Raw genomic sequence first — 24,490 nt, 5'->3', positions numbered from 1 at the left:
GTACCCCTAACTAAAGCAGTACATAAAGTACTTGAAAGACGTTTTACTCTCTGTGTGTACAATAATAGCCAGTGCACAACCACAGCAGGTACGGACACCGGAGGTTGGACCCAGTACTGAAGACATACGTGCAGCGAAGTCACCTGGTGAGTAAGAGTAAATGTACCCCTAACTAAAGCAGTACATAAAGTACTTGAAAGACGTTTTACTCTCTGTGTAATAGCCAGTGCACAACCACAGCAGGTACGGACACCGGAGGCTGGACCCAGTACTGAAGACATACGTGCAGCGAAGTCACCTGGTGAGTAAGAGTAAATGTACCCCTAACTAAAGCAGTACATAAAGTACTTGAAAGACGTTTTACTCTCTGTGTAATAGCCAGTGCACAACCACAGCAGGTACGGACACCGGAGGCTGGACCCAGTACTGAAGACATACGTGCAGCGAAGTCACCTGGTGAGTAAGAGTAAATGTACCCCTAACTAAAGCAGTACATAAAGTACTTGAAAGACGTTTTACTCTCTGTGTAATAGCCAGTGCACAACCACAGCAGGTACGGACACCGGAGGCTGGACCCAGTACTGAAGACATACGTGCAGCGAAGTCACCTGGTGAGTAAGAGTAAATGTACCCCTAACTAAAGCAGTACATAAAGTACTTGAAAGACGTTTTACTCTCTGTGTAATAGCCAGTGCACAACCACAGCAGGTACGGACACCGGAGGCTGGACCCAGTACTGAAGACATACGTGCAGCGAAGTCACCTGGTGAGTAAGAGTAAATGTACCCCTAACTAAAGCAGTACATAAAGTACTTGAAAGACGTTTTACTCTCTGTGTAATAGCCAGTGCACAACCACAGCAGGTACGGACACCGGAGGCTGGACCCAGTACTGAAGACATACGTGCAGCGAAGTCACCTGGTGAGTAAGAGTAAATGTACCCCTAACTAAAGCAGTACATAAAGTACTTGAAAGACGTTTTACTCTCTGTGTAATAGCCAGTGCACAACCACAGCAGGTACGGACAACGGAGGCTGGACCCAGTACTGAAGACATACGTGCAGCGAAGTCACCTGGTGAGTAAGAGTAAATGTACCCCTAACTAAAGCAGTACATAAAGTACTTGAAAGACGTTTTACTCTCTGTGTGTACAATAATAGCCAGTGCACAACCACAGCAGGTACGGACACCGGAGGCTGGACCCAGTACTGAAGACATACGTGCAGCGAAGTCACCTGGTGAGTAAGAGTAAATGTACCCCTAACTAAAGCAGTACATAAAGTACTTGAAAGACGTTTTACTCTCTGTGTAATAGCCAGTGCACAACCACAGCAGGTACGGACACCGGAGGCTGGACCCAGTACTGAAGACATACGTGCAGCGAAGTCACCTGGTGAGTAAGAGTAAATGTACCCCTAACTAAAGCAGTACATAAAGTACTTGAAAGACGTTTTACTCTCTGTGTGTACAATAATAGCCAGTGCACAACCACAGCAGGTACGGACACCGGAGGCTGGACCCAGTACTGAAGACATACGTGCAGCGAAGTCACCTGGTGAGTAAGAGTAAATGTACCCCTAACTAAAGCAGTACATAAAGTACTTGAAAGACGTTTTACTCTCTGTGTAATAGCCAGTGCACAACCACAGCAGGTACGGACACCGGAGGCTGGACCCAGTACTGAAGACATACGTGCAGCGAAGTCACCTGGTGAGTAAGAGTAAATGTACCCCTAACTAAAGCAGTACATAAAGTACTTGAAAGACGTTTTACTCTCTGTGTAATAGCCAGTGCACAACCACAGCAGGTACGGACACCGGAGGCTGGACCCAGTACTGAAGACATACGTGCAGCGAAGTCACCTGGTGAGTAAGAGTAAATGTACCCCTAACTAAAGCAGTACATAAAGTACTTGAAAGACGTTTTACTCTCTGTGTAATAGCCAGTGCACAACCACAGCAGGTACGGACACCGGAGGCTGGACCCAGTACTGAAGACATACGTGCAGCGAAGTCACCTGGTGAGTAAGAGTAAATGTACCCCTAACTAAAGCAGTACATAAAGTACTTGAAAGACGTTTTACTCTCTGTGTAATAGCCAGTGCACAACCACAGCAGGTACGGACACCGGAGGCTGGACCCAGTACTGAAGACATACGTGCAGCGAAGTCACCTGGTGAGTAAGAGTAAATGTACCCCTAACTAAAGCAGTACATAAAGTACTTGAAAGACGTTTTACTCTCTGTGTAATAGCCAGTGCACAACCACAGCAGGTACGGACACCGGAGGCTGGACCCAGTACTGAAGACATACGTGCAGCGAAGTCACCTGGTGAGTAAGAGTAAATGTACCCCTAACTAAAGCAGTACATAAAGTACTTGAAAGACGTTTTACTCTCTGTGTAATAGCCAGTGCACAACCACAGCAGGTACGGACACCGGAGGCTGGACCCAGTACTGAAGACATACGTGCAGCGAAGTCACCTGGTGAGTAAGAGTAAATGTACCCCTAACTAAAGCAGTACATAAAGTACTTGAAAGACGTTTTACTCTTCTTTTTTTTTTTTTTTTTTTTTTTTTTTAGTTGTAGGACGCACGACTTCAATGGTCATTAGCGCCCTGACGACGTTAAGAATGCACCGCGAGGCACAAGTTTAAAACAACAACTAAAAGGTAAAACACGATAATAGACTGACAGGTGTAGAATTAAAAACAGCATCATCAAATGTCCTTAGTGATGTTTGTCAAATGGATAAAACGAAGAAAACGAGCAGCTGCTCGTGGGTCATCCGCTAAAACGGCATCGAAAGTACTTGGCAGGTTAAGATCTAGACGCTGTGTGTTAAAATCTGGACAGGACATTAAAATGTGCCGAACCTTCAGCAAGTGCCCACATGGACAGAACGGCGCCGGCGCAGCCGTCAGCAGATGGCGATGGCTGAACCGGCAGTGTCCAATTCTTAACCGGGCCAAAACTACCTCCTCTCGCCGGAAAGGGCGTGAGGAGGACGTCCAAGCCACGGGAAGAGGTTGTAAGGCCCGAAGCTTGTTGTCGGTAAGTGCAGCCCAATCGGCATGCCACAGCGATGAAATGCGCCGACAAATGACCCTGCTAAAATCGGACGAAGGGACATAACAAGAAGCTGTCCGAGGCTGGAGGACCGCAGCCTTGGCCGCGGCATCTGCAGCTTCGTTCCCAGGGATATACCGACATGGCCAGGAACCCACATAAAGCTAACCGGAGAACCGACGTCCACCAACTGCTGAAGAGAGCGTTGGATCCGGTGTACGAAAGGGTGAACCGGGTACGGATCACTGAGGCTCTGGATGGCGCTCAGGGAATCTGAGCAAATGACATAAGCAGAATGTCGGTGGCGGCAGATGTAAAGATTAGCCTGGTAGAGGGCAAAGAGCTCAGCTGTGAAGGCCGAACAATGGCCATGGAGCCGGTATTTGAAACTTTGTGCCCCGACAATAAAGGAACACCCGACCCCTTCATTGGTCTTAGAGCCATCTGTATAAATGAAAGTCATGTTGATGAACTTCGAACGAAGTTCGAAAAAACGGGAGTGGTAGACCGAACCGGGGGTAACCTCTTTTTGGAGCGAGCTGAGGTCAAGGTGAACGCGGACCTGAGCCTGGAGCCAAGGTGGCGTGTGGCTCTCGCCCACTCTAAAGGTTGCAGGGAGTGAAAAATTAAGGTGTTGAAGGAGGCGACGAAAGCGAACTCCAGGGGGTAGCAGGGCAGAGACATACAACCCGTATTGACGGTTGAGAGAGTCGTCAAAAAAGGAACGATAAGACGTATGGTCGGGCATTGACAGTAGCCGACAGGCATACCGACAAAGCAGTATACGGCGCCGGTAGGTGAGTGGCAATTCGCCAGCGTCAGCATGAAGACTCTCTACGGGACTAGTATAAAATGCTCCGATCGCAAGTCGTAAACCCCGATGTTGTATGGAGTTGAGGCGGCGTAAGATTAATGGCCGTGCAGAGGAGTATACGAAGCTCCCATAATCCAGCTTGGAGCGGACGATCGACCGATATAGACGAAGTAAGACGGTTCGATCTGCTCCCCACGACATACCACTGAGAACACGGAGGACATTTAAAGAACGGGTACAACGGGCGGCCAAATATGACATGTGGAAACCAGCTAAGTTTCCTGTCAAATGTAAGGCCTAAAAATTTGGTTGTCTCCACGATTGGGAGAGCAACGGGACCGAGTCGTAAGGACGGTGGGAGAAACTCTTTGTAGCGCCAGAAGTTAATACAGACCGTCTTCTCGGCAGAAAAACGGAAGCCATTGGCGACGCTCCAGGAGGAAAGACTGTCAAGAGAACGCTGAAGACAGCGCTCCAGGACACGTGTACACTGCGCGCTGCAATAGATGGTAAAATCGTCCACGAAAAGGGAGCCTGATACATCAGCTGGGAGGCATACCATTATTGGATTGATCGCTATGGCGAAGAGAGCGACGCTCAAAACTGAGCCCTGTGGCACCCCAATCTCCTGGCGAAAGGTGTCGGACAGGACAGAACCCACACGTACCCTGAACTGTCGATCCATTAAAAAGGAACGAATAAAAAGAGGGAGGCGACCGCGAAGGCCCCATGTATGCATGGTGCGGAGAATGCCCGCCCTCCAACAGGTGTCGTAAGCCTTCTCCAAATCAAAGAACACAGCCGCGGTCGGGCGCTTCCGCAAGAAGTTATTCATAATGAAGGTCGACAAGGTAACCAGATGGTCAACAGCAGAGCGGCGCCTACGAAATCCACATTGTACATTGGTAAGTAGGCGTCGAGACTCGAGCAGCCAAACCAATCGAGAGTTAACCATTCGCTCCATCACTTTACAGACACAGCTGGTAAGCGAGATAGGTCGATAACTGGAAGGCTAGTGCTTGTCCTTCCCCGGCTTAGGAATCGGGACAACAATAGACTCGCGCCAGCATGCGGGAACATGTCCCTCAATCCAGATGCGATTGTATGTACGAAGAAGAAAACCTTTACCCGCAGGAGAAAGGTTCTTCAGCATCTGAATATGAATAGAATCAGGCCCTGGAGCGGAGGACCGTGATCGGCCAAGTGCGGTTTCGAGTTCCCGCATGGTGAATGGGGCATTATAACTTTCACAATTCGAGGAGCGGAAGTCAGGTGGCCTAGTCTCCTCTGCCTGTTTGCGGGGGAGAAAGGCAGGGTGGTAATGAGCGGAGCTCGAAACCTCTGCGAAAAAGCGGCCGAAGGCATTGGAGACAGCCTCGGGGGCCACAAGGACTGCATTCGCGACCGTCAAGCCAGAAACTGGTGCGTGGACCTTAGTGCCAGATAGCCGGCGCAGGCCACCCCAGACAACAGAAGGAGTAAAACTGTTGAAGGTGCTTGTGAAAGCAGCCCAGCTGGCTTTCTTTAATAATACGACGACACTGAGCACGTAATCGTTTATAATTAATACAATTCGCCACTGTAGGGTGGCGTTTAAAGGTGCGTAAAGCACGTCGACGAGCACGTAAAGCGTCTCTACATGCTGCGGTCCACCAGGGGACCGGTACGCGACGTGGAGAAGAAGTAGGGTGAGGGATGGAATATTCAGCAGCAGCCAGAATGACTTCCGTGAGGTGTGCGACCTGACGATCGCAGCTTATGAAGGTTTGATCCTGAAAGGTCGCCCTGGAAGAGAAGAGCCCCCAGTCTGCCTTGGAGATGGTCCAACTAGAGGAGCACGGAGAGGGAGTATGCTGCAGGAGATGGATAACACACGGGAAGTGGTCGCTCGAATATGTATCAGAAAGTGCATACCACTCAAACCGGCGTGCAAGTTGGGGAGTACATATAGAGAGGTCTAAATGGGAATAGGTGTGAGATGTGTCCGAAAGAAAAGTAGGGGCGCCAGTATTGAGGCAGACAAGATTGAGCTGGTTGAAAAGGTCTGCTAACAAGGAGCCCCTCGGGCAGGATGCTGGAGAGCCCCAAAGGGGATGGTGGGCATTGAAGTCTCCAGTTAACAAAAATGGTGCAGGTAGCTGAGCAATAAGTTGCATCATGTCTGCCCTGGTAACGGCAGATGACGATGGGGTGTAAATGGTACAAAAGGAAAACGTAAAAGTGGGGAGAGTAATGCGGATGGCAACTGCCTGCAGGCCGGTGTGCAACGTGATGGGATCACAGTAAATATCATCACGGACCAGCAACATAACCCCTCCATGAGCTGGGATACCTACCACAGGGGGTAGGTCAAAACGCACAGAGGTGTAGTGTGCCAAGGCAATTTGATCGCATGGGCGTAGCTTCGTTTCCTGGAGGGCTACGACGAGCGGACGGTGCAAGCGGAGCAGCAACTTCAAGTCCTCTCGGTTGGAGCGAATGCTGCGAATATTCCAGTTAATAAGTGCCATCGTAAGAAAAGGGAGATGAGAGAAGGGGTCACCTCGAAGGCCGCTTAGGGCCTGGCTTCGAGCGAGCACTGCCGCCGCTATCAGTAGGCGGACAGTCATCGTCCATGGGGTCTATAGGGTCATCGGCCATCTCGGGAGGATGGCCGGGAGGGGGAGCTTCCTCCGCCGGTGAACGGCCAGATGTACGGCTACCAGAGGTGCGGCCAGGTGAAACGGATGACGGCCTGGGGCGGCAACCGCTCGGTGGCGCAGGAGAAGAAATGCGCCGTGGCGGAGAAGGAGAACTGTGCTTCCTATGCGCCTTTTTGGAAGGACGTTTGGTGGAAGTACCGGTCGAAGGCTGGGAGGTCGAGGGACGGAGGAAGTCTGCACGGGATGGTTCCTTCTTGAAGGCCCGTGCATCTGACTTCGGGGTCTTCGACTTAGCAGAAGCTGAGGAAGGGGCTGGTGTCTGTGGGGTGATGGGAGGAAGAGGAGACGTCGACCGCGCGATCTTAGCACTGGCCGAACGGACGACCGTGGTGCTGAAGGTCAGATCGCATGTCTGGGTTGCTACCTCCCGGGTAGTCCGAGGAGAGGCGAGGACAGTACTGTATTTCCCCGCTGGGAGCAGCGTGGGCTTCCTACTAGCCAATAGCTTGCGAGCAGCCGAGGTGGACACTTTCTCTTTGACCCGAATTTCTTGGATACAGCGTTCTTCCTTATAGACAGGACAGTCGCGGAGGAGGCGGCATGGTCACCCTGACAGTTCACACAACGAGGAGACGGAGGTGGACAGTCACCCTCATGGGCATCCCTGCCACAAGTGACACACTTAGCCGCATTGGAACAAGACTGTCGAGTGTGACTGAAACGCTGACACTGGTAGCAGCGCGTAGGTGTCGGGACATAGGGGCGAACAGAGATAACCTCGTAGCCCGCCTTGATGCGCGATGGCAGCTTAACACTATCGAAGGTCAAGAAAAGTGTCCGGGTCGGTACAAGGTCATTGTTGACCTTTTTCATGACCCGATGGACAGCTGTCACGCCCTGCTCAGCGAGGAAAGATTGAAGCTCCTCGTCAGTCAATCCGTCGAGGGAGCTAGTATAGACTACACCACGAGACGAATTCAAAGTTCGGTGGGCCTCCACCCGGACAGGGAACGTGTACAGGAGGGTGGCCTGAAGCAGTTTTTGTGCCTGAAAGGCACTCTCAGTTTCTAGTAATAAGGTGCCGTTACGCAACCTGGTACAAGATCCGGCTATGGCATCTACGCCCTTCTGAATAACGAAAGGGTTGACAGAGGAAAAATCCTTTCCGTCCTCAGATCGAGAAACTACGAGGAACTGTGGGGCAGGCGGTAGTACTTTTGTCACTGTTGGCTGGTCACGTTTCCGTTTTTGGGTCGAAGTCGAGAGAGATGGAGTAGAATCCATTACGGAGGAATCCCCCATGATTGCCAGCGTCTCCGATGGCGCGCTCCTTCCTTGTGGGGACCCTCTCAGAGGGCACTCCCGCCTTAGGTGAATGTTTACACCTCCCAAGAAACAGACGGAGGGACCAATCGGCATGGTCAGAAGGTATCAGCTCAGGCAATCACCCCTCCCCAGGCCTGGCCTTTACCAGGGGGTACGCGCGTGCCTGACATGTCTACCCAGGGCGGGGACTTACGCGTTACCCCGTCACCGGCTACGCGTGCGAACGCGTGGGTCGGCCTTCAGGCACGCACAGGGAGGAAGGAAGAAGAGGAAAAAGAAGAGAGAGAGGGAGAAAGAGGACAGACTGTCTCAAACGCCAAGGCGGAGACCAGAGAAGGCAAGGAGAAAAAGGCAATGAGAAGGCAAGGAGAAAAAGGCAATGAGAAGGCAAGGAGAAAAAGGCAATGAGAAGGCAAGGAGAAAAAGGCAATGAGAAGACAAGGAGAAGTCAAGGGAAAGAGTAAGGAAGACAGTGAGGTGGAGAAGAGCAAAGAAAGGAACCAACAAAAGGAAGGAAGAAACGAGAAGTGAAAAACCAAAAAGACCACGATTATAGGTCGTGGAACCGTCCGTCTCCGGACGCAGGCGCTAACTACCCCCGTGAGGGGGATGGACTCCTTTTAGCCGCCTCTTACGACAGGCAGGAATACCTCTGGCCTATTCTAATCCCCGGACCCGCAGGGGGGGAAAAGAGATAGCAAGTCTTCATGGGGTATTTATTGTCCTTTCCAGCACGTCGGTTGTGTATCTGGTGACTTATCCCATTGTGGCGAGGGTTTGATTGCTTGTTGCACAGCTGGACAAGGGGATGGTGATACTACCATGACAATGAGAGATTTCACAATCTCTGAGATGTATTTGAGGTCACATGTCTGCATGGCCACGTCCTTCATGGAGCAAGATGAAGCAAGAACAACATTATAAGTGTCTGACAGTTGGACACAGGTTTTTAACTATCCAGTAACTTGCGAGTGGCCAGGTAAAGAACTTTTTCCTTTACCCAGATCTCCTAAACAGATAATTACGACAGGAGGTGGCATGATAACCATTGTAGTAGATGCAGCGGCAAGGACTTGGCATACAATAGGTCTGGTTAGCTTCCCTACCTCAAGTTACACAGTTGGCCGCTTGTCAACAAGACTATAAAGTGTGGTTGAAATGATGACACTGGGACCAGCACTTCAGGTTCATAATGTACAGTCAGACTGTGATAACTTCATAGCCTGCTTTGATCCTGACAGATTCTCCCACTGTAACAAAGATGAGAAAAATAGTGCTTGTGGGCACTAAGGAGCCATCTACCTGTTTTTGTCACCTGATTGACTGCAATGCCACCCTGATCAGACATACATTTGGATTTCAGCCTCTGTTAGACTGTCAAGCAGCACTGTGATGCAGCTGGGAGGGTCTTTGAACTGGAACCTTCATTCAATTGTTTGGTAGACGTGGGCTGCAAAGATGATAATTGGCTCACTTCGAGGAAATCACCCATGACTGTCAGCGTGCCTGATGACTTGCTCCTTCCAACTGGGTGCCCCTTTCAAATGGGGGCACTGCAGCCTTAGGTGATTGTTCACTCCTAAGCCACATCTCCCAAATACCTGGCACAGGGACCAATCAGCAATTTAGGAAGGTAGCAGTTCAGGCCATCACCCCTCTCTGGGCCTGGCCTGCACCAAGTGGTACATGCAAACATTACCAGTTGGCCCAAGGCTGGGAATTACACGTTACCCAGTCACCTACAACATTTTAGATGCATTGACTGGCCTTCGCGTGCACAAAGGGAGGAAGAAGGAAAAAGAGGAGTCTCAAATATTGAAGAGGAGGAAGGATAGGAGAAGGTGAATGAAGGAAGGAAAATAGGCATGAAAACCAGTGGTGAGACTGTTTGTATGTCAGCTATGGACAGTTTGCAACATTCCCAAAAAAAAAAAAAAAAAAAAAAAAAAAAAAAAAAAAAAAAAAAAAAAAAAAAAAAACCACCAGACATGTTCTCCAAGGGAAGGGAAAAATGATACTAACATGATAGACATGCAGCACCAAAGGGAAAAGATGCTGCAAAGGCTGGGAGTCTGTGGTAACCAAGCACGAACCCACCAAAGAGCGGCCAGTCCCCTGGAGGAATCACTCCAATTCTTTGTTGTAGACAATTCCCACACAGTATACATCAGAGGCAATACTACTAACTGAAAAAGTGAAATCGATGGATGGATGGATGGATCAGTGAATAACTTACTTTCTTGCATCTCATCAGCAGAGTGGCAGCAGCTCTAACAGATGCAAGACCTGGGAGACCCTGATGCTGTACATTGGCCACTCTTCCTTTCGCTGCCCCATTCTGCCACTGATTGATACAGGTGCGGTATAGTACATGTGCGTGTTTGCGGGCTCAACCACAGCTGCTCAACCACAGCTGCTCAACCACAGCTGCTCAACCACAGCTGCTCAACCACAGCTGCTCAACCACAGCTGCTCAACCACAGCTGCTCAACCACAGCTGCTCAACCACAGCTGCTCAACCACAGCTGCTCACAACACGGAAAAAATTTGAAAGTCGGGAGATGTTTAAAAACTGTCAAAACACAACTGACAAGAGGAAAACTAGGAGACACAGGGGTGTATGTGGCTGGCCGACCACTTACAAAAAAAAACACTGAAAAAGTATAGGTAAGAGCTCCTTGAGGAGCAGGAGTTGGTCGGATAGTAATTTAATAAAGCAAGTCCATTTTGTAACTCGCCATTAAGGCTCTACAAGTTATTCATCCAAAGAATGAGGAAGTCAGATTTTATTTGAGGGGGATTATGTAACAGTCTGGCTTCCAAGTATTCCGTAACCCCCTTGATGTTCACATAGATGTTTAAATCTTAATTCTTGTGTTCAAAGCGGTTTCTACCTGTTACAGTAAATATAGTCTAGGTATTATTGAGCTAATGAAAAACATGGGGATTCTAGAAGCAGTCACAAGAAATTTGTGTCACAGGACCAACAACAAGAAAAGAAACTGGATTCTGATCAAATGGCAAAAGCTGTTAACTTAGTGGGGAAAAGAAAATGCAATATTTTAAAGCTGCCACAATGTACCTTGGATGACACTTTTGGTTGGCTAAGTCAGAGGAGGAGGCAGCAACAATGAAATTAGCATTACCAGCCAATCTCCACCTAAGCATGGAGGCTCTTATCTGCAAGTAGGATTCATCATGTTCACTTAGTTAGACTCCCTTCTCACTGCACCTGTATGATCCAGCCACTGGATAAAATGTTTATGGGACTGTTGAAGACATATTACAGTGAAGAAATCTGGCAATGACTGAGGATGGAATAGAATACTAGGACTGGACTAACTAATGTTGCAGAACTCTGTGGTCAAGCCTATATGAAAGTCCAGGAGTACTTATTCCTGATTCCAGTTTAAAACAGTGCAGAGCAAAAACAGGATGAAGGTAGTTTTAGATGCAGTTATTATTGTAGCTGTAAATTATTGTAGCTGTAAATTATTGTAGCTGTAAATTATTGTAGCTGTAAATTATTGTAGCTGTAAATTATTGTAGCTGTAAATTATTGTAGCTGTAAATTATTGTAGCTGTAAATTATTGTAGCTGTAAATTATTGTAGCTGTAAATTATTGTAGCTGTAAATTATTGTAGCTGTAAATTATTGTAGCTGTAAATTATTGTAGCTGTAAATTATTGTAGCTGTGTTGGGAAAGATCCAGAACTCCAATAGCTGATAGAAAGCACTGAAGCTTACATGCCTTGTTTTACCAACCACCTGAATGAGTTGCTGAACAGCTCAAAGAAGAGCTTAGCCATTCCAAAAAGGTACCCCAGTCATACAAATACAGTTGGTGATGACTTCAATCTACCCTCCACATGTTGGCTAAAATACATGTCGCAAGTTGATTTTAGGTATGCCATCTGACATCATACCAAAAGCTTTCTCAGAGAAGTATTCACAACAATAATTATTAGTGCAGGTGCCCATATTAATTGCAAAAGCATTGCTGACTACTTAGCAACAAATAATGAGCAAATAGGGAGCATTATGGTGGATACACGGGTTAGTGTCCACATGCTTATTGTAGCGAGACTACATTTATTTTTGTGTGTTTGGATCTTACAACATTTAAAGTATACATATAGAAACGCAGTTAAAAATTCACTTGACACCTTTCTAAGAGGCAGCCTGAACATCTGATCTGACTATGTAGGCCTAGACCAGAGATCATGGATACAAATAAATGGAATCAACGGCAGTTGAGAGCTATATACAAAATAAATTAATAAGAGGTCCCACCTAGTACACAAAACAGATCAGAACACTATTACAGAAGCTATGAAGAAATGCATGCCAAATGTAAAACAATGTAAAATCACAGGGAGAGAGACTTTTAGTAGGTTTCACAATGAAACTGCCCTTAAAACTGGCAGAATTGATAGAGTTTCTGGTCGTATGTAAAGTACAACAACAACAACAACAACAACAACATGGAATCAATACCTTCACTGTGCAATAACAATAGTGATGTTACTGGTGAAGTAAGACTAAAGCTGAGTTGCAGAAGGCATAGTTTTCTTTGCTGAAAGAATTTCAAAAACCAAGAATATATTCCAGTATTCACATCAAGAACGAATGCGAACATGAAGTAAAATGAAAGTAATATCTGGTGATCTCCACCAGAGTGTTATAGGCCCTCTGCTGTTCCTGGTCTACACAAATGATTTAGGAAACAATCTGAGCAGTCCTCTTAGATTGTTAGCAGATGATGCTGTCATTTACCATCAAGCACAGTCGTCAGATGATGAATACGAATTGCAAAATGATTTATACAAGATATTTGTATGGTGTGAAGAGTGGCGATTGTCTGTCAAAAAGGAGAAATGAGAAAATCCACAAGAGTACGAGGGGATACCTGCTAAATTTCGGTTTCAAAATATATCAATCTAAAAGCTATCAATTAAGCTTAATACCTAGAAATTACAATTTCAGACTAATTAAATTGGAATGACCATATAGGCAATGTTGTGAGGAAACCTAACTAACAACTGCAATTTATTGGCAGTACACTTGGACAGTGCCACAGGTCTGCAAGAGAGAGTGCATATAATCAAGCTTGTCCACAGTCTTCTGAAGTATTGCTGTGCTTTGTGAGATCTGCATCAGTTATTGACAGACTAAAACAATCAGTTCATAGAAGGGCCACTCAATTAGTATTATCGTGAAATAGGGGGAGACAGTGTCAGGGATATAATAAGTGAATTTGTGTGGCGATCATTAAAACCAAGGCCTTCTTCATTGCAGTGAGATCTTCTGATGAAACTTCAATCACAAGTTTTCTCCTAGTGTGAAAATATTTTGTTGGCACCAACCTACATAGGTTGAAATGATCACCACCACCACCACCACCACCACCACCACCACCACCACCACCACCACCACCACAAGTAGAGTTCACATGGTGTGGCCAAAGTGTTCATTTTCCCCATGCTGTCCAGGAGTGGAACAGAAAAGGTAGCTTGAAGGTTGGTCAACGAACCCTCTGCCACGCACTTTATTCTGAATTGCAGATCAGTCATATGGATGTAGATTGTGTCAAGCATCACAGTACCAATACTGTATTTTAACGTTAATGGCTTGTTTCTCCTACTCATCCACATACTCTTACATTTTTTACATGTAGAACAAGCTGCCGTTCATCATACTAAATAGAATTTCAGTCCAAGTCAACATGTATCCTCCAAGAGTTCCTAAATGATGATACGTTTCTGTGTATTACAGCGTCATTAGCAGATGGTACTCTAGGTAAAGTGACCAAAAGGCGAAGCAGCTGAACATAATGCATGTAAGTGTAGAAGAACATAAAGTTATCTTATTCGATGAGGGTTTGATAGCTCTAACAAAAGTTAGAAACAGCGAGAAGCTGCAGCAGGTTGTTAACTGCTCCACGAGTCAAATCAGCAGTCTGGCAGACCACATCCACCAATAAGACTGCGGTTTATGTGGGTTCTTCTGTTTTTGTGTACAAACATTTACTGCAACTGTGTTTTCCTTAAGGGTGATAAAGTGGAGAGTAGGCCTGTTACAAAATGCAGTGGTGTTTGACTGTGAGAGGCTATGAAAGAGCTTCCCACTGGTACACATACTACATTTAATACACCACAGAAAATCTTGTTCCTAGAGACGGGATCCTTGGTGACAGAACTCAGCAATTCACATGTGTGGCACTAAAAAGAATTATGTGCAGTGTCACTGCTGCAGAGAGATGCTATGTATGCTGCTGTAACAATTTTCAGCCTCCTTCCCATTGAGCTGTAAACCTTATGTAGTTTTCTCATATAGTTCAGTTTTGAATAGTTATTTGCTATTCCATAACTGTACCTTTAATGACTGTTCTACAATATGTTTATAACCTACTTATCCAACATAAGAGATACCTAATTTCGTAACTGACAAAAGGTTAGTAAAAGTATTTCAGGGAGCAATGCAGCTTCACGTGTATACATGTCAACTTTAAAGGACCCTACACATAATCTCTGGGTGTTACTAAAAAACCAACACAATTAGCTAACCTCCTGACTACATGAGAAGTACATACCAGTCAGGGAAGGAATGACTCATCACATCAAAAGCTCTTTACCAGGGCCTAACATCTACAGAAGTGAGACCAAGTATTAAAACATGTCAACTCAACAATGAAGGCATTAGTTGAACCAAGTGCCAAATTCTAGGAAAGATACCATTTAAGCATGTTATCAACATGGTTGTCCAACAGCAAAGTCATACTAATAATGGAGATCAGGTTCATACAAGAGGAAAGTGTCTAGCAAGCATCAATGGGCAGTAGCACGTGTGACAAGAAAGGTCTGTAAAGCTTTTGGATGGCGGTTGTGCATACTGGATAAGACCAAATCCACCTGAAATCCACAGACTGTGACAAAGGGTGAAAAGGAATAAAGACCTACTGCACAAAATTAATGCAGCATTTGACATAAGAGAGACAAACATTGACAATGCACCTCAAATAACTGTAGATAATGGAACTTTCAGGACAATCAAAAAAGGGCACAGGGTATTCACCTTGGTTGGATTCAAACAGTTAAAACATTTCATTTCAAACATTTATTTTAGAAACATTAAACCAAACGGGGCAAAGTAGACATGTGCATTAACCACATGTAATGTTAAGCACATATCTGGGTCATTTATTTAACCAAAATTTATTCCAGTTGTGAGGAATTTAAACCACCTTCTTAAATTTTGGTTTTGTGAAGAAAAAAAAAAGCAGGATTGAAAATAAAATACTTCCAACATATGCCAGAGACAGAGTGCAAAACCAATGGCCAGATATTCCAAAGGTGAAGTCATAATATGTGAAGTTATGATACAGTAAACTAAATGAATTTTGGAAGCGGGCCACTCAGAAACTGAAATTGTCAGAAATGAGTCAGAACACAACCTAGTGGAAACTAGTCACTGAAGTGAATAAGGATTTATAGAGGAAGGAAAAAATGGAAACATGAATACATTTTAAAGCCTTTCATGTGAGGAAGACCCGAGATATTACAGAAAATCTCCATCCTTGCATTTTGAATATTTCCTGTTTATCATTTCCATATTGCCATTGCTGTAAACAATCAATGCAATCTCACCAAAGGCCAGGCACTGTTAAATTTCAGAATTCAGGAGAGTATGTACAAGCAGAGTGTATTCATTTTTGGATAACTTGATATCAGTTTAGTTCTCAGTGTTGGCTGATTCTGAATAGCTTTGTAAATGCATTCTCTCAGTTCCTTCCACTAGTCAGACAGAAATGAACAGAAGAGGAGATAGTTTCAGGATTCATCAAGGGTGACAATTAGGGTGTTCCATTCATAAATACAAGCTTTGGAACTGCATCTTCAAGTAAGTCTGAGGAAATGCTGGTCTGCAGGAGAATAATGATGATTAAGATGCTCTGACTAGTACTCAAAGTGTGATTCAATCATTAGTGGACATGCCTGAAGCTAAACGGGAGAAACAGGTAAAAATATAAGGGTGTTATGTTGATCTGTTTGAAAAACACCTGGTCCGATCAGATGATTTGCTTGAGAAACTCAAGTTAAGAATCATGAGTCATTCCATATCAAATTATACCCAGTACACTTGCCCTAGAAAGCAGTAGTTAATAAAGCAATTAAGAATATGTAGGAGAATCAGATAATTTATAACTCAGGTAGGGAATGTTCTATTCCAATCCACACTGTAACAAAAGAAGATGGCAGTGTGCATTTAGTAACTGATGCTCATGGAGAAATGATGCAGTTTACTTTACAATGTGACCAACTGGAAGACGAAGGTATAGCAGGCAGAACACAGCCTTTCTGTGGAGTGGAAGTTGTTACCAGTTTAAAAGAATGGCCTTCGGTCTGTCAGTATCATCAGTTGCCTTTATGACAGCACTTAATGAAGTTCAAAGAGAAGAATTATTGACACACTTAACATTATGTAGGTGGTATACTAATTAGTACTGCCTTTAGGGAGCACATTTAGACATTCTATGCCATGTAATTGAAGTGTTTAGTGGAGCAAGAGTCACATTAAGGATGGATAAATAAGAATTTGCCAAATCGCAAAACAATTTCCCTGGGCATGTAATTTCTTTGGGTGGAATCAAATCTCATCTGATGAAAATGAAACCAGTGAGAAATTTTCCTGCACAACTAAGCTGTAGACAACTGAAAATCTCTCATTTCATGCCATTTCTATCACAGTATTCATCCTCGATTTCTTTTATCTTCACAAGTCCATCTCCATCTGGAAATGAAGTAAGGAATATCATGAAGCATTTGAGTTAATTAAAAACCAGCTGCATGAGGTACCAGTACATCATCATCCTGATTTACGAAGAAATTTCTACATTGGTACTGATTACATTTATTCCTACTGACTGCTTAGTACATTTAATCCACCACAGGAAATGAATGAGTATAGCAATCTCTCTAAATAGGCACATTAAAAGTATTTAGAAACATTCTAGAGAAATACTCCAGCTCTTTGCCTTCTATCCAATCATAAAGTTACTGAACCACACTAATAGAGAGGAACAGTGGAAGGATGGGAGTGCGCCAACATGTCTAACTTCCCCTACATTGCAAGGCAACCAGTCAATGGGAGTAAACTGTTAAATCAAACCTACTGCAGCCCACTATCTTGGTAATGACCCAATCAGATCCACAAGCATAATTACAAGTAAATCACGGAGGAACAACTTATGGAAACAGCTGTCTCATGCTTTTGATGGTATTTGTGGGTCTTTGGATTGTGGTAGTCCACAGTCACATGCTCCAAGTCCTGTATCCACTAACAGAAGTTTGTATTCAAACAACAGTTGACAGACACTTTGTATACTTGGTCCCCTGTATTGCAGTGATCAGTATCACAAGAAGAATGAAACGTGTTGAAGTAAAGATATGACATAGGAGAATGAAGAACCTTCCACACCTGGGTACTGCTTCTAACATTAGCCATAAACTAATGGATTGAGTTAATGATTTATGATCACCCAACAACCATGTAGATGAATATGATCTACCCTAACCACTGTTCATATACCCAAAATTCTGAAACATTAAGTAAGAAATGTGCATAGAGTGGACATGCATGAACACATCCATCTGATGGAGAAAAATCTTTAGCCAATGGCTAGTGTAATAAAAACAGACAAGAGCCCCAATGAAGATGCACTATATTAATAACTGAAGGCTTTTTTGACATAATAAGTCACTTCACAATCAGACAGTATTGTGAAACCAACTTTGTATGCACAGAAGTCACTTACGTAACAACGAATGACATCATCACTTATTGAACTAATGTTATTCCAGTAACTGACCTAGTTAACTCTTACACCGTGGTACTGGAGATTCAGTTGTATATCCAGGAACCCAGTACCAGTTGCAAGTTGCCTAATTAATGCCTTCCAGGAACTACAAACATTTTGCTTAATTATTGATGGACTAACACAACAAGACATTTTTAACATAAGATTGTGTGTCTTAGCAAGTAGATATTGGCCAGTAGTACAGTGGGAAACTGTGTGCTTGTCAAGGCAGTTTAACATTATTTGTTGAATATTTCAGGATGAGTGCACTTACAGACTTCTGATGACTTCAATTATGTAAGGAAGGAAAAGTTAAGCAAATGTTTGCAATTATGCTTTAAGCGAAACATTGAGCTCATTAACTTATTTGCAAACCAGTCAGAAGATTAACTCTTGTGTATAAAAGGGCATCAGAGTCTGAACAATTTGCAATTTGTTGATACCTTTACAAAATCTGGATGGTAAGGTACTAAATTTACACATATGAACAACAGGAACATGCAAATATCACTATAATTAGTGTACATATGATTATCGCAACAGGGATAATATTATGAATACAAAGACATTATTGCAGTAACTTGTGAATCACAAAAAAGTTTGTTGTAACAGAGTAAGTGTGACATATATACATTCTTGCTGACAACACATGCACTCAGAATATATTTATGAACGAACTATTGTAATATTACCTGTTGTGTTTCAGTCACATTCATCATCACTGTAACACTGAATTTAAAAGGGAAACATAGAAGTCGATAACTGACAACTCCAAACTGGAGCAATATTACTACAAAAATATCTAAACTGAGAATCATATGGACTTCACCAAATAATGATGTTTTTGTATTATTGCATATTTATATCGATTAGGTAAGACTAAATCAAAGCTTCTTAAATGCAAGATTTTTGTGACTATTGAGCCTCAGTAAGTCTATACTCAACACATGCCATCTATCTGGTCACTAAAAATCCAGAGTGTTTCACAATTCCTATTACAGAGGGGTTCTAGAGCAAACTTTATCCACCAGGTTTCATTAATGAACCCATGTCTGGAAACATACAAAGTCCCTTCTATAACTCGTACACACCTGTAATAGGAATTCTGACATGCCCTGGGTACAGAAAGAGAAATCTGTGGCAGTTTTACAACAGATTGCATATTTTACATTAAATGTACATAACACCAATAAAAATATCCCAAGATCATATGTTATTTAAGACTAAATAAATAAATGACCAAAATAGCGACTTTACCATTTCTAGTATTCATTTAATTCTGAAGTTATGGGATCCTACCTAACCACACAAGGTCTCACTGGGTGTGTTTTAAAACATGTGGAAGAGAATTCCACATCTGAAGTGCTGGGTTAACACTGGCAACTTGCACAATATTTATTTTAAGCTGGCTCCTTCCACACCAGACAATAGTGATATCCAAAACCACTTAACATTGCTTTCAGACCAATATGAAGTGCTGTGAGTAACTACAATGTCAATGCGTGATGGAGAATCCACAACTTTTAGTTGAAGACACTCTAACTACCCTTCATACATTTGTGCTCTGGCTTTTATAATGCTGATGCACATTTTTGGGAAGGTGAGACGTGTAAATGGCTGGAAAAAGTGTGATGCTCAGCAAGTAGGGCTTCTGATGTGAGACTCTTTGGTGCCTTCCCCAAGTGATAAGCTGCAGGTAAAGGTACTTCAGGCATCTAGCAATGCTAGCTGGACCTCATGTCATCTACCTGTTAGCAGCCTTTGAGAACATTCACCCATGATAATTATCTTTCTCCCAGTAGTGGACACCAAAATACAAATGATAGGAGCAGGTCAAACATCCACGAGGTCTGGGATGAGAGACATTACTCTGAACACAGTAGCATCTGGGAAACTGTTTAGCAAGAAGATACTCTTGTGAGGAGATACAGAAGTACCTCATATACTTTTAACACTGCTCCACCATAAAGTCCTGTCCTCATTTTTATTTCAGTCTTCTCCAAACATCTGGCACCTCCATCAGCGATGTCCAGCCTTTTGCACAACTTCACGGAAATTTGATAATGCTCCACCACAGCATGGTCATCACTCTGTTCTGATACAAGCACTGCTAAAGGTTTCTCCAGACACTTTGAGGAGATACAAAATAGTATCACAACTACTTCCTCTTCATCTTGCTCTTGTTCTTTTTCTTCAATAGATGAGCATGTCCTCCATCCATCAGAGAGAAGATTAAATATAGAAAATGAAAGACACCCTCTGGCCTCGCAACCTAATACCATTGGGGTCGAAAAGATCAAGAGTTGGTCAAGAGAGACCGAGAGGAAAGAAAACAGAATATGTCTGACAAGTAAGTGGAAGTTATGTCAGATATTTCTAGAAAGGTGAGAGTGACACACACATGACTTCTGTTTATGGCAAGTGGTATTTGACCATATTTAAAACCAAAGATGATGTCAAATTTAATACTGTGAAATTTACATGTTTATGCTGAGCCAACAAGTTGACACAATACCATGTTCTCTAACATCGCAAGTACATTGTTTGGTCATGATACAATTAACAATGGGTAAATATACAGAAGTGCAACATTAAATTATTCAAAAAGATAACAGCACTTTATGCACTGATGTATGCTGTTAGATATTCCTTCCAAGTAACTGATACCTTGCTGATATTAAATTTTTTTGAAAATTTATTTTTACAACACAGACACAATAATGAAATATAACATCTAACAGGCTTCTGTAGTCACTACAGGCTACACGTCAGCTGACATTAAATAAGTGTTAAAAGAAATTTCTTGACACCTATTACAATTGAAATAACTATGCAGCTTGTTTGAGCTGATCATAATACACAAAATAGTATGTCCTACATTACTAAATTGTAACACCAGATTGTCTAAAATGCTTAATTATATGAGGGATATTCAGTAAGGAATGCAACAATTTTTCAGAAAGCAGGTTGGTTCTATTCAGGATTCCATAACACCATATAATTTCCTATGGTCTTTGAGACAAAACCTGAGTTTTCAACAATTCTGTTCAATTTGATGGCCTTATGCCACCTTATTGGGAGGCCTTGTATGCCTGTGTGACTCCATTCTACTGATTGACGTTGGTGCCATCTTGTTGCTTCTACAACTACCCTATCATCCAGACACTGCTTTCTGTAGAGAGCGTCCTTCAATGGATAGTTCTTACTTGTCCACACAACAGTCTGGATATCGCACCTTCTGGCTTTTGTTTCTTTGTATCTTCTGGCTTTTGTTTCTTTGTCCCAATGTAGTATGTGTGCTCCTCTCAAGTGTGCAGACTTGGCGTAGTCTTGCAATGCCATGGAGAAGGAAAAGTTCATTTCCATTTTTGTGGTGATGTACATGTTGAAGTCTTTTTTCAACTTCCTGACGATAGTGCAAAACACTACATTATGATGGAGGTAAGCACAAAGAATAACAACTTCAAAATTTCAGAAGACCACCACCATGACTTCATTGGTTGAGGATGCAGCTTTGAACTTTTTCTTCAGAGAGGTGATGTGGCGCTACTCTGTGGAGTGGTGTTTTGTTTCTCAGTTCAAAGTGCTGCACCATCCGACAAGATTCAACAAAAATTATCACTATAACCCTCCTAATGCACAGTCAGTTTGGCACAGATGGTCGTTCATTGGTCTTTACCATCTCCAGTTTGGCGGAACAGAGCAGGGCACATCTTTGAGTACCCTAACTGGTAGACACTGTGTCTGCACTAACAACAGGGTTGTCCAGCTGAGCAGCAAGGTGTTCCATCCATTGTGATTGCCAGATCACAATCAGAGTGTTTGCATGTTCCAACATTGCAGAGTCACGACTGTGTGTGAATGGAACACTTTTTTCCACTACCAGGTCACTGTAAATATTCTGCAAGTGCCTATGAATAACTGTGATGGTCTGGTTTTGCACTGCAAACTCAACAGGGCCCAGCTTGGAACACACCTCTGTTACAGACAATTTTTAAGGCACCAATAGTGCTGTCACTTATTGGAACTTTGTGGAATATTCCTACTTCAGCCCCTATAGTTTCATCATATCAGAAGATGTTTCATGCACATTTTTTCGAACTCACACTGGCCAGGAATAGAAATATGTTGCATTACTTAGTGAATGGCCCTTCTACATTGGGTTACAAATGCAGATTGTCATTATATAGAAAAGCATCATACAAAAATATCAAAGTTGAGAGACACTAGAATTTTAGGAAAACATACTGCTATTGTGGTAATGGTATGAACATGCACAGAAAACAATTTAACTAACACAAAATATGGTAATTGCCTGTATACACAGGTTACCTAACACAGAGGAATTTATGGGATGTTATATTTACTGAGTTTCTAAGTTATGCTAAAGTAAGTTTTCTATGAATAAATAAAATTTAAAAACTAATGACAATCACATATTTACAATGTCATTAACAAATTCCCATGTCTTCTTGACCAGCAGTTATTGTAGCTACATTTAACAAGTTTGACTATATGCACGTCCACAGCCTCCAAATATGATCATCATTTTGTAAAAGAAAACATCGTCCATTGTAAACTGTACTGAGAAATATGCACCATGTTCCATGACATGTGATATACAGATAATGAACAGCCCACACACAAAGGCACACATGAACAACAGTATGTTCTGTATCAAATACAAAGGAAGGAGCAGTACAGTATGTGAAAATATCCATACCTAGTATAACTCAAGAATGAAGATCCTGTCCTTTCACCTCAGAACCATACTGGATCATGTGTAAACCACAACTAATCAAATCTACTAGTAACATCAACACACAGAATGAGAGATTAATCAGCTCTTCCAATTTCCACCACAGGCACATTAAAAAAATATATACTAGTCTTCTGATACTGTATGCCAATGCACATACATAGTTTTCTGTTGTGCCAATTAGTGTCTGTTGAATCTTACATTCTAAAATAGACCAAAATGGTATAAACCCTGTTACTGGAATGTTAGCAACACCTGTATGCAGTCAGAAGACTTAATATCCAGTCACTCACAATTGCCATCTCATACTTGACTATACTAATTTGATGCATATTTTATAATACTGAAGAGCTGTGTCAATCTTGAAAGATTGCTGCTTAGTAGAAATGTATGTAGATCATGAACTGCTTTTTCAAGTTTTACTGCATGTAACCTTGTAACAGACTACTAACATTCAGATTATTAGGACAATGGGACAATACATTTCAGCAAACACATGTATCTGTTACTTATCTGTGAAGTACAGTTAGAAGAGAAACCTATAACTGAAATTTCTAATAATACTTAGTAATCATTTAGGATGTATATTATTGTTACATCTGCATAAGAGAATTTCAGGCATGAGTGACGAGCCCCATTATTGTAAAAATATGCTCTAATTATGATGCATAACAAGTATCTTCCACATAAATCATACTCAGTATGATAAAATACTCAGACTACAATGTATAAAACAACTTCATACTTCTGACTGCTTTGCAAATGCACAACTATGTTCTGACATTGAGCATTTAGGAGAGGTTTGAAATTGTGTTTGAAATTTTTGGAAATCACAAAGTGCTCTCATTATGAAACATTGGATATATACAGTGTGTATAAATTGTGCAACTTGAGCTACACTGCTGCAAGACGTGTATGCCCAGTTTCTGACTGTAATACTCATACTAAGTTATGGCAGGGATTTAAATTCACTCTACATTTGTATGAAATACTGAGAACCAAAGAAAGCACTTATATAGGCTACATGCAACTGGTACTGTGTGTGATGAACCTGATTAGTCATTTAGTAATACTGTCAGAACTGTGTTTGGGTAAAGAAACAACTTCTGTCCTTCTGAGTCCTTCAGCGTCTCTGATTTATGCTAAGATCTACCTGCTGAAGTGAATGGTATATAGTGGAAATGTACCATGTTTACAGATGACACCACCATTGTAAAAGAATATCTGTCGAACACAGTCTCCAATGACATTTCACGGAACTTCTGTAACATGTTCGTTAACTCCCTTCCTGCCACTCTAAACATAACTTTTATGCAATTTACATGAAGTCACAAAAAGCCAGACAAACACTCAGTGACACTGAATAACCAGCACATAATCAGTTGATACCATCAAGTTATTGGGCATTGACATCCACTGCAAATCATGCAAGTTACGTCACATTTATCAGACTGAGCAGAGAGTCAGCTCATCAGCTTTTGCTCTCTCACATTCTGGATGATGAAGGGGTCAGACAGGTAGCTTATTCTGCTTCTGTGCACTCTATAGTGTCACATAGAAATATTTCCTGGGGGAACTCTTCCTTAAACTATAATCTCCCTACTGAGCAGCGAAAATAGTCATATATAGAATGAGTCCATGAAACTCCCATTGCAAATAATTTAGCCAGCTGAGAATATTTACTACTGCTTCTCAACACTTATTTTCTCTAATGTATCATGTTCCTGGAGACTGGATGCTTTGTGACAGAACTCAGCAATTCACAGGTGTGGCACTAAACAAAGAATTATGTACAGTGTCCCTGCTGCAGAGAGATGCTACGTATGCTGCTGTAAAAATTCTTGACCACCTTCCCACTAAGCTGAAAATCTTATGGAATAGTAAATATCTATTAAAAACTAAACTACATAGCTTTCTCTTGAATCACTATGTTGTAATATATGTTTATAAACTACTTATCCTACATAAGATATACTTTTATTAACCTTCCGTCAGTTGTGAAGCTGCATTGACCCCTGAAATAG

General features: G+C 42.8%; 1 protein-coding gene across 1 annotated transcript in view; it reads left to right on the top strand.

Moving 5' to 3' along the window:
* LOC126150656 (mucin-17-like) overlaps positions 1-10,401 on the top strand; it is a 132,857-nt gene extending 122,456 nt beyond the window's left edge. The window contains exons 141-157 of the mRNA XM_049915889.1: positions 69-146; positions 224-301; positions 379-456; positions 534-611; positions 689-766; positions 844-921; positions 999-1,076; positions 1,161-1,238; positions 1,316-1,393; positions 1,478-1,555; positions 1,633-1,710; positions 1,788-1,865; positions 1,943-2,020; positions 2,098-2,175; positions 2,253-2,330; positions 2,408-2,485; positions 10,250-10,401. Of these exons, the coding sequence (XP_049771846.1) occupies positions 69-146; positions 224-301; positions 379-456; positions 534-611; positions 689-766; positions 844-921; positions 999-1,076; positions 1,161-1,238; positions 1,316-1,393; positions 1,478-1,555; positions 1,633-1,710; positions 1,788-1,865; positions 1,943-2,020; positions 2,098-2,175; positions 2,253-2,330; positions 2,408-2,485; positions 10,250-10,401 (1,400 nt within the window). The remainder of the gene's footprint in view (positions 1-68; positions 147-223; positions 302-378; positions 457-533; positions 612-688; positions 767-843; positions 922-998; positions 1,077-1,160; positions 1,239-1,315; positions 1,394-1,477; positions 1,556-1,632; positions 1,711-1,787; positions 1,866-1,942; positions 2,021-2,097; positions 2,176-2,252; positions 2,331-2,407; positions 2,486-10,249) is intronic.
* The last annotated feature ends 14,089 nt before the right edge of the window (positions 10,402-24,490 follow it).

The sequence above is a fragment of the Schistocerca cancellata genome, chromosome 2, assembly GCF_023864275.1.
Source record: "Schistocerca cancellata isolate TAMUIC-IGC-003103 chromosome 2, iqSchCanc2.1, whole genome shotgun sequence".
Taxonomy (NCBI): Eukaryota; Metazoa; Arthropoda; class Insecta; order Orthoptera; family Acrididae; genus Schistocerca; species Schistocerca cancellata.
Note: the sequence above shows the minus strand (reverse complement) of the source record. Positions and strands in the feature narration are given on the sequence as shown.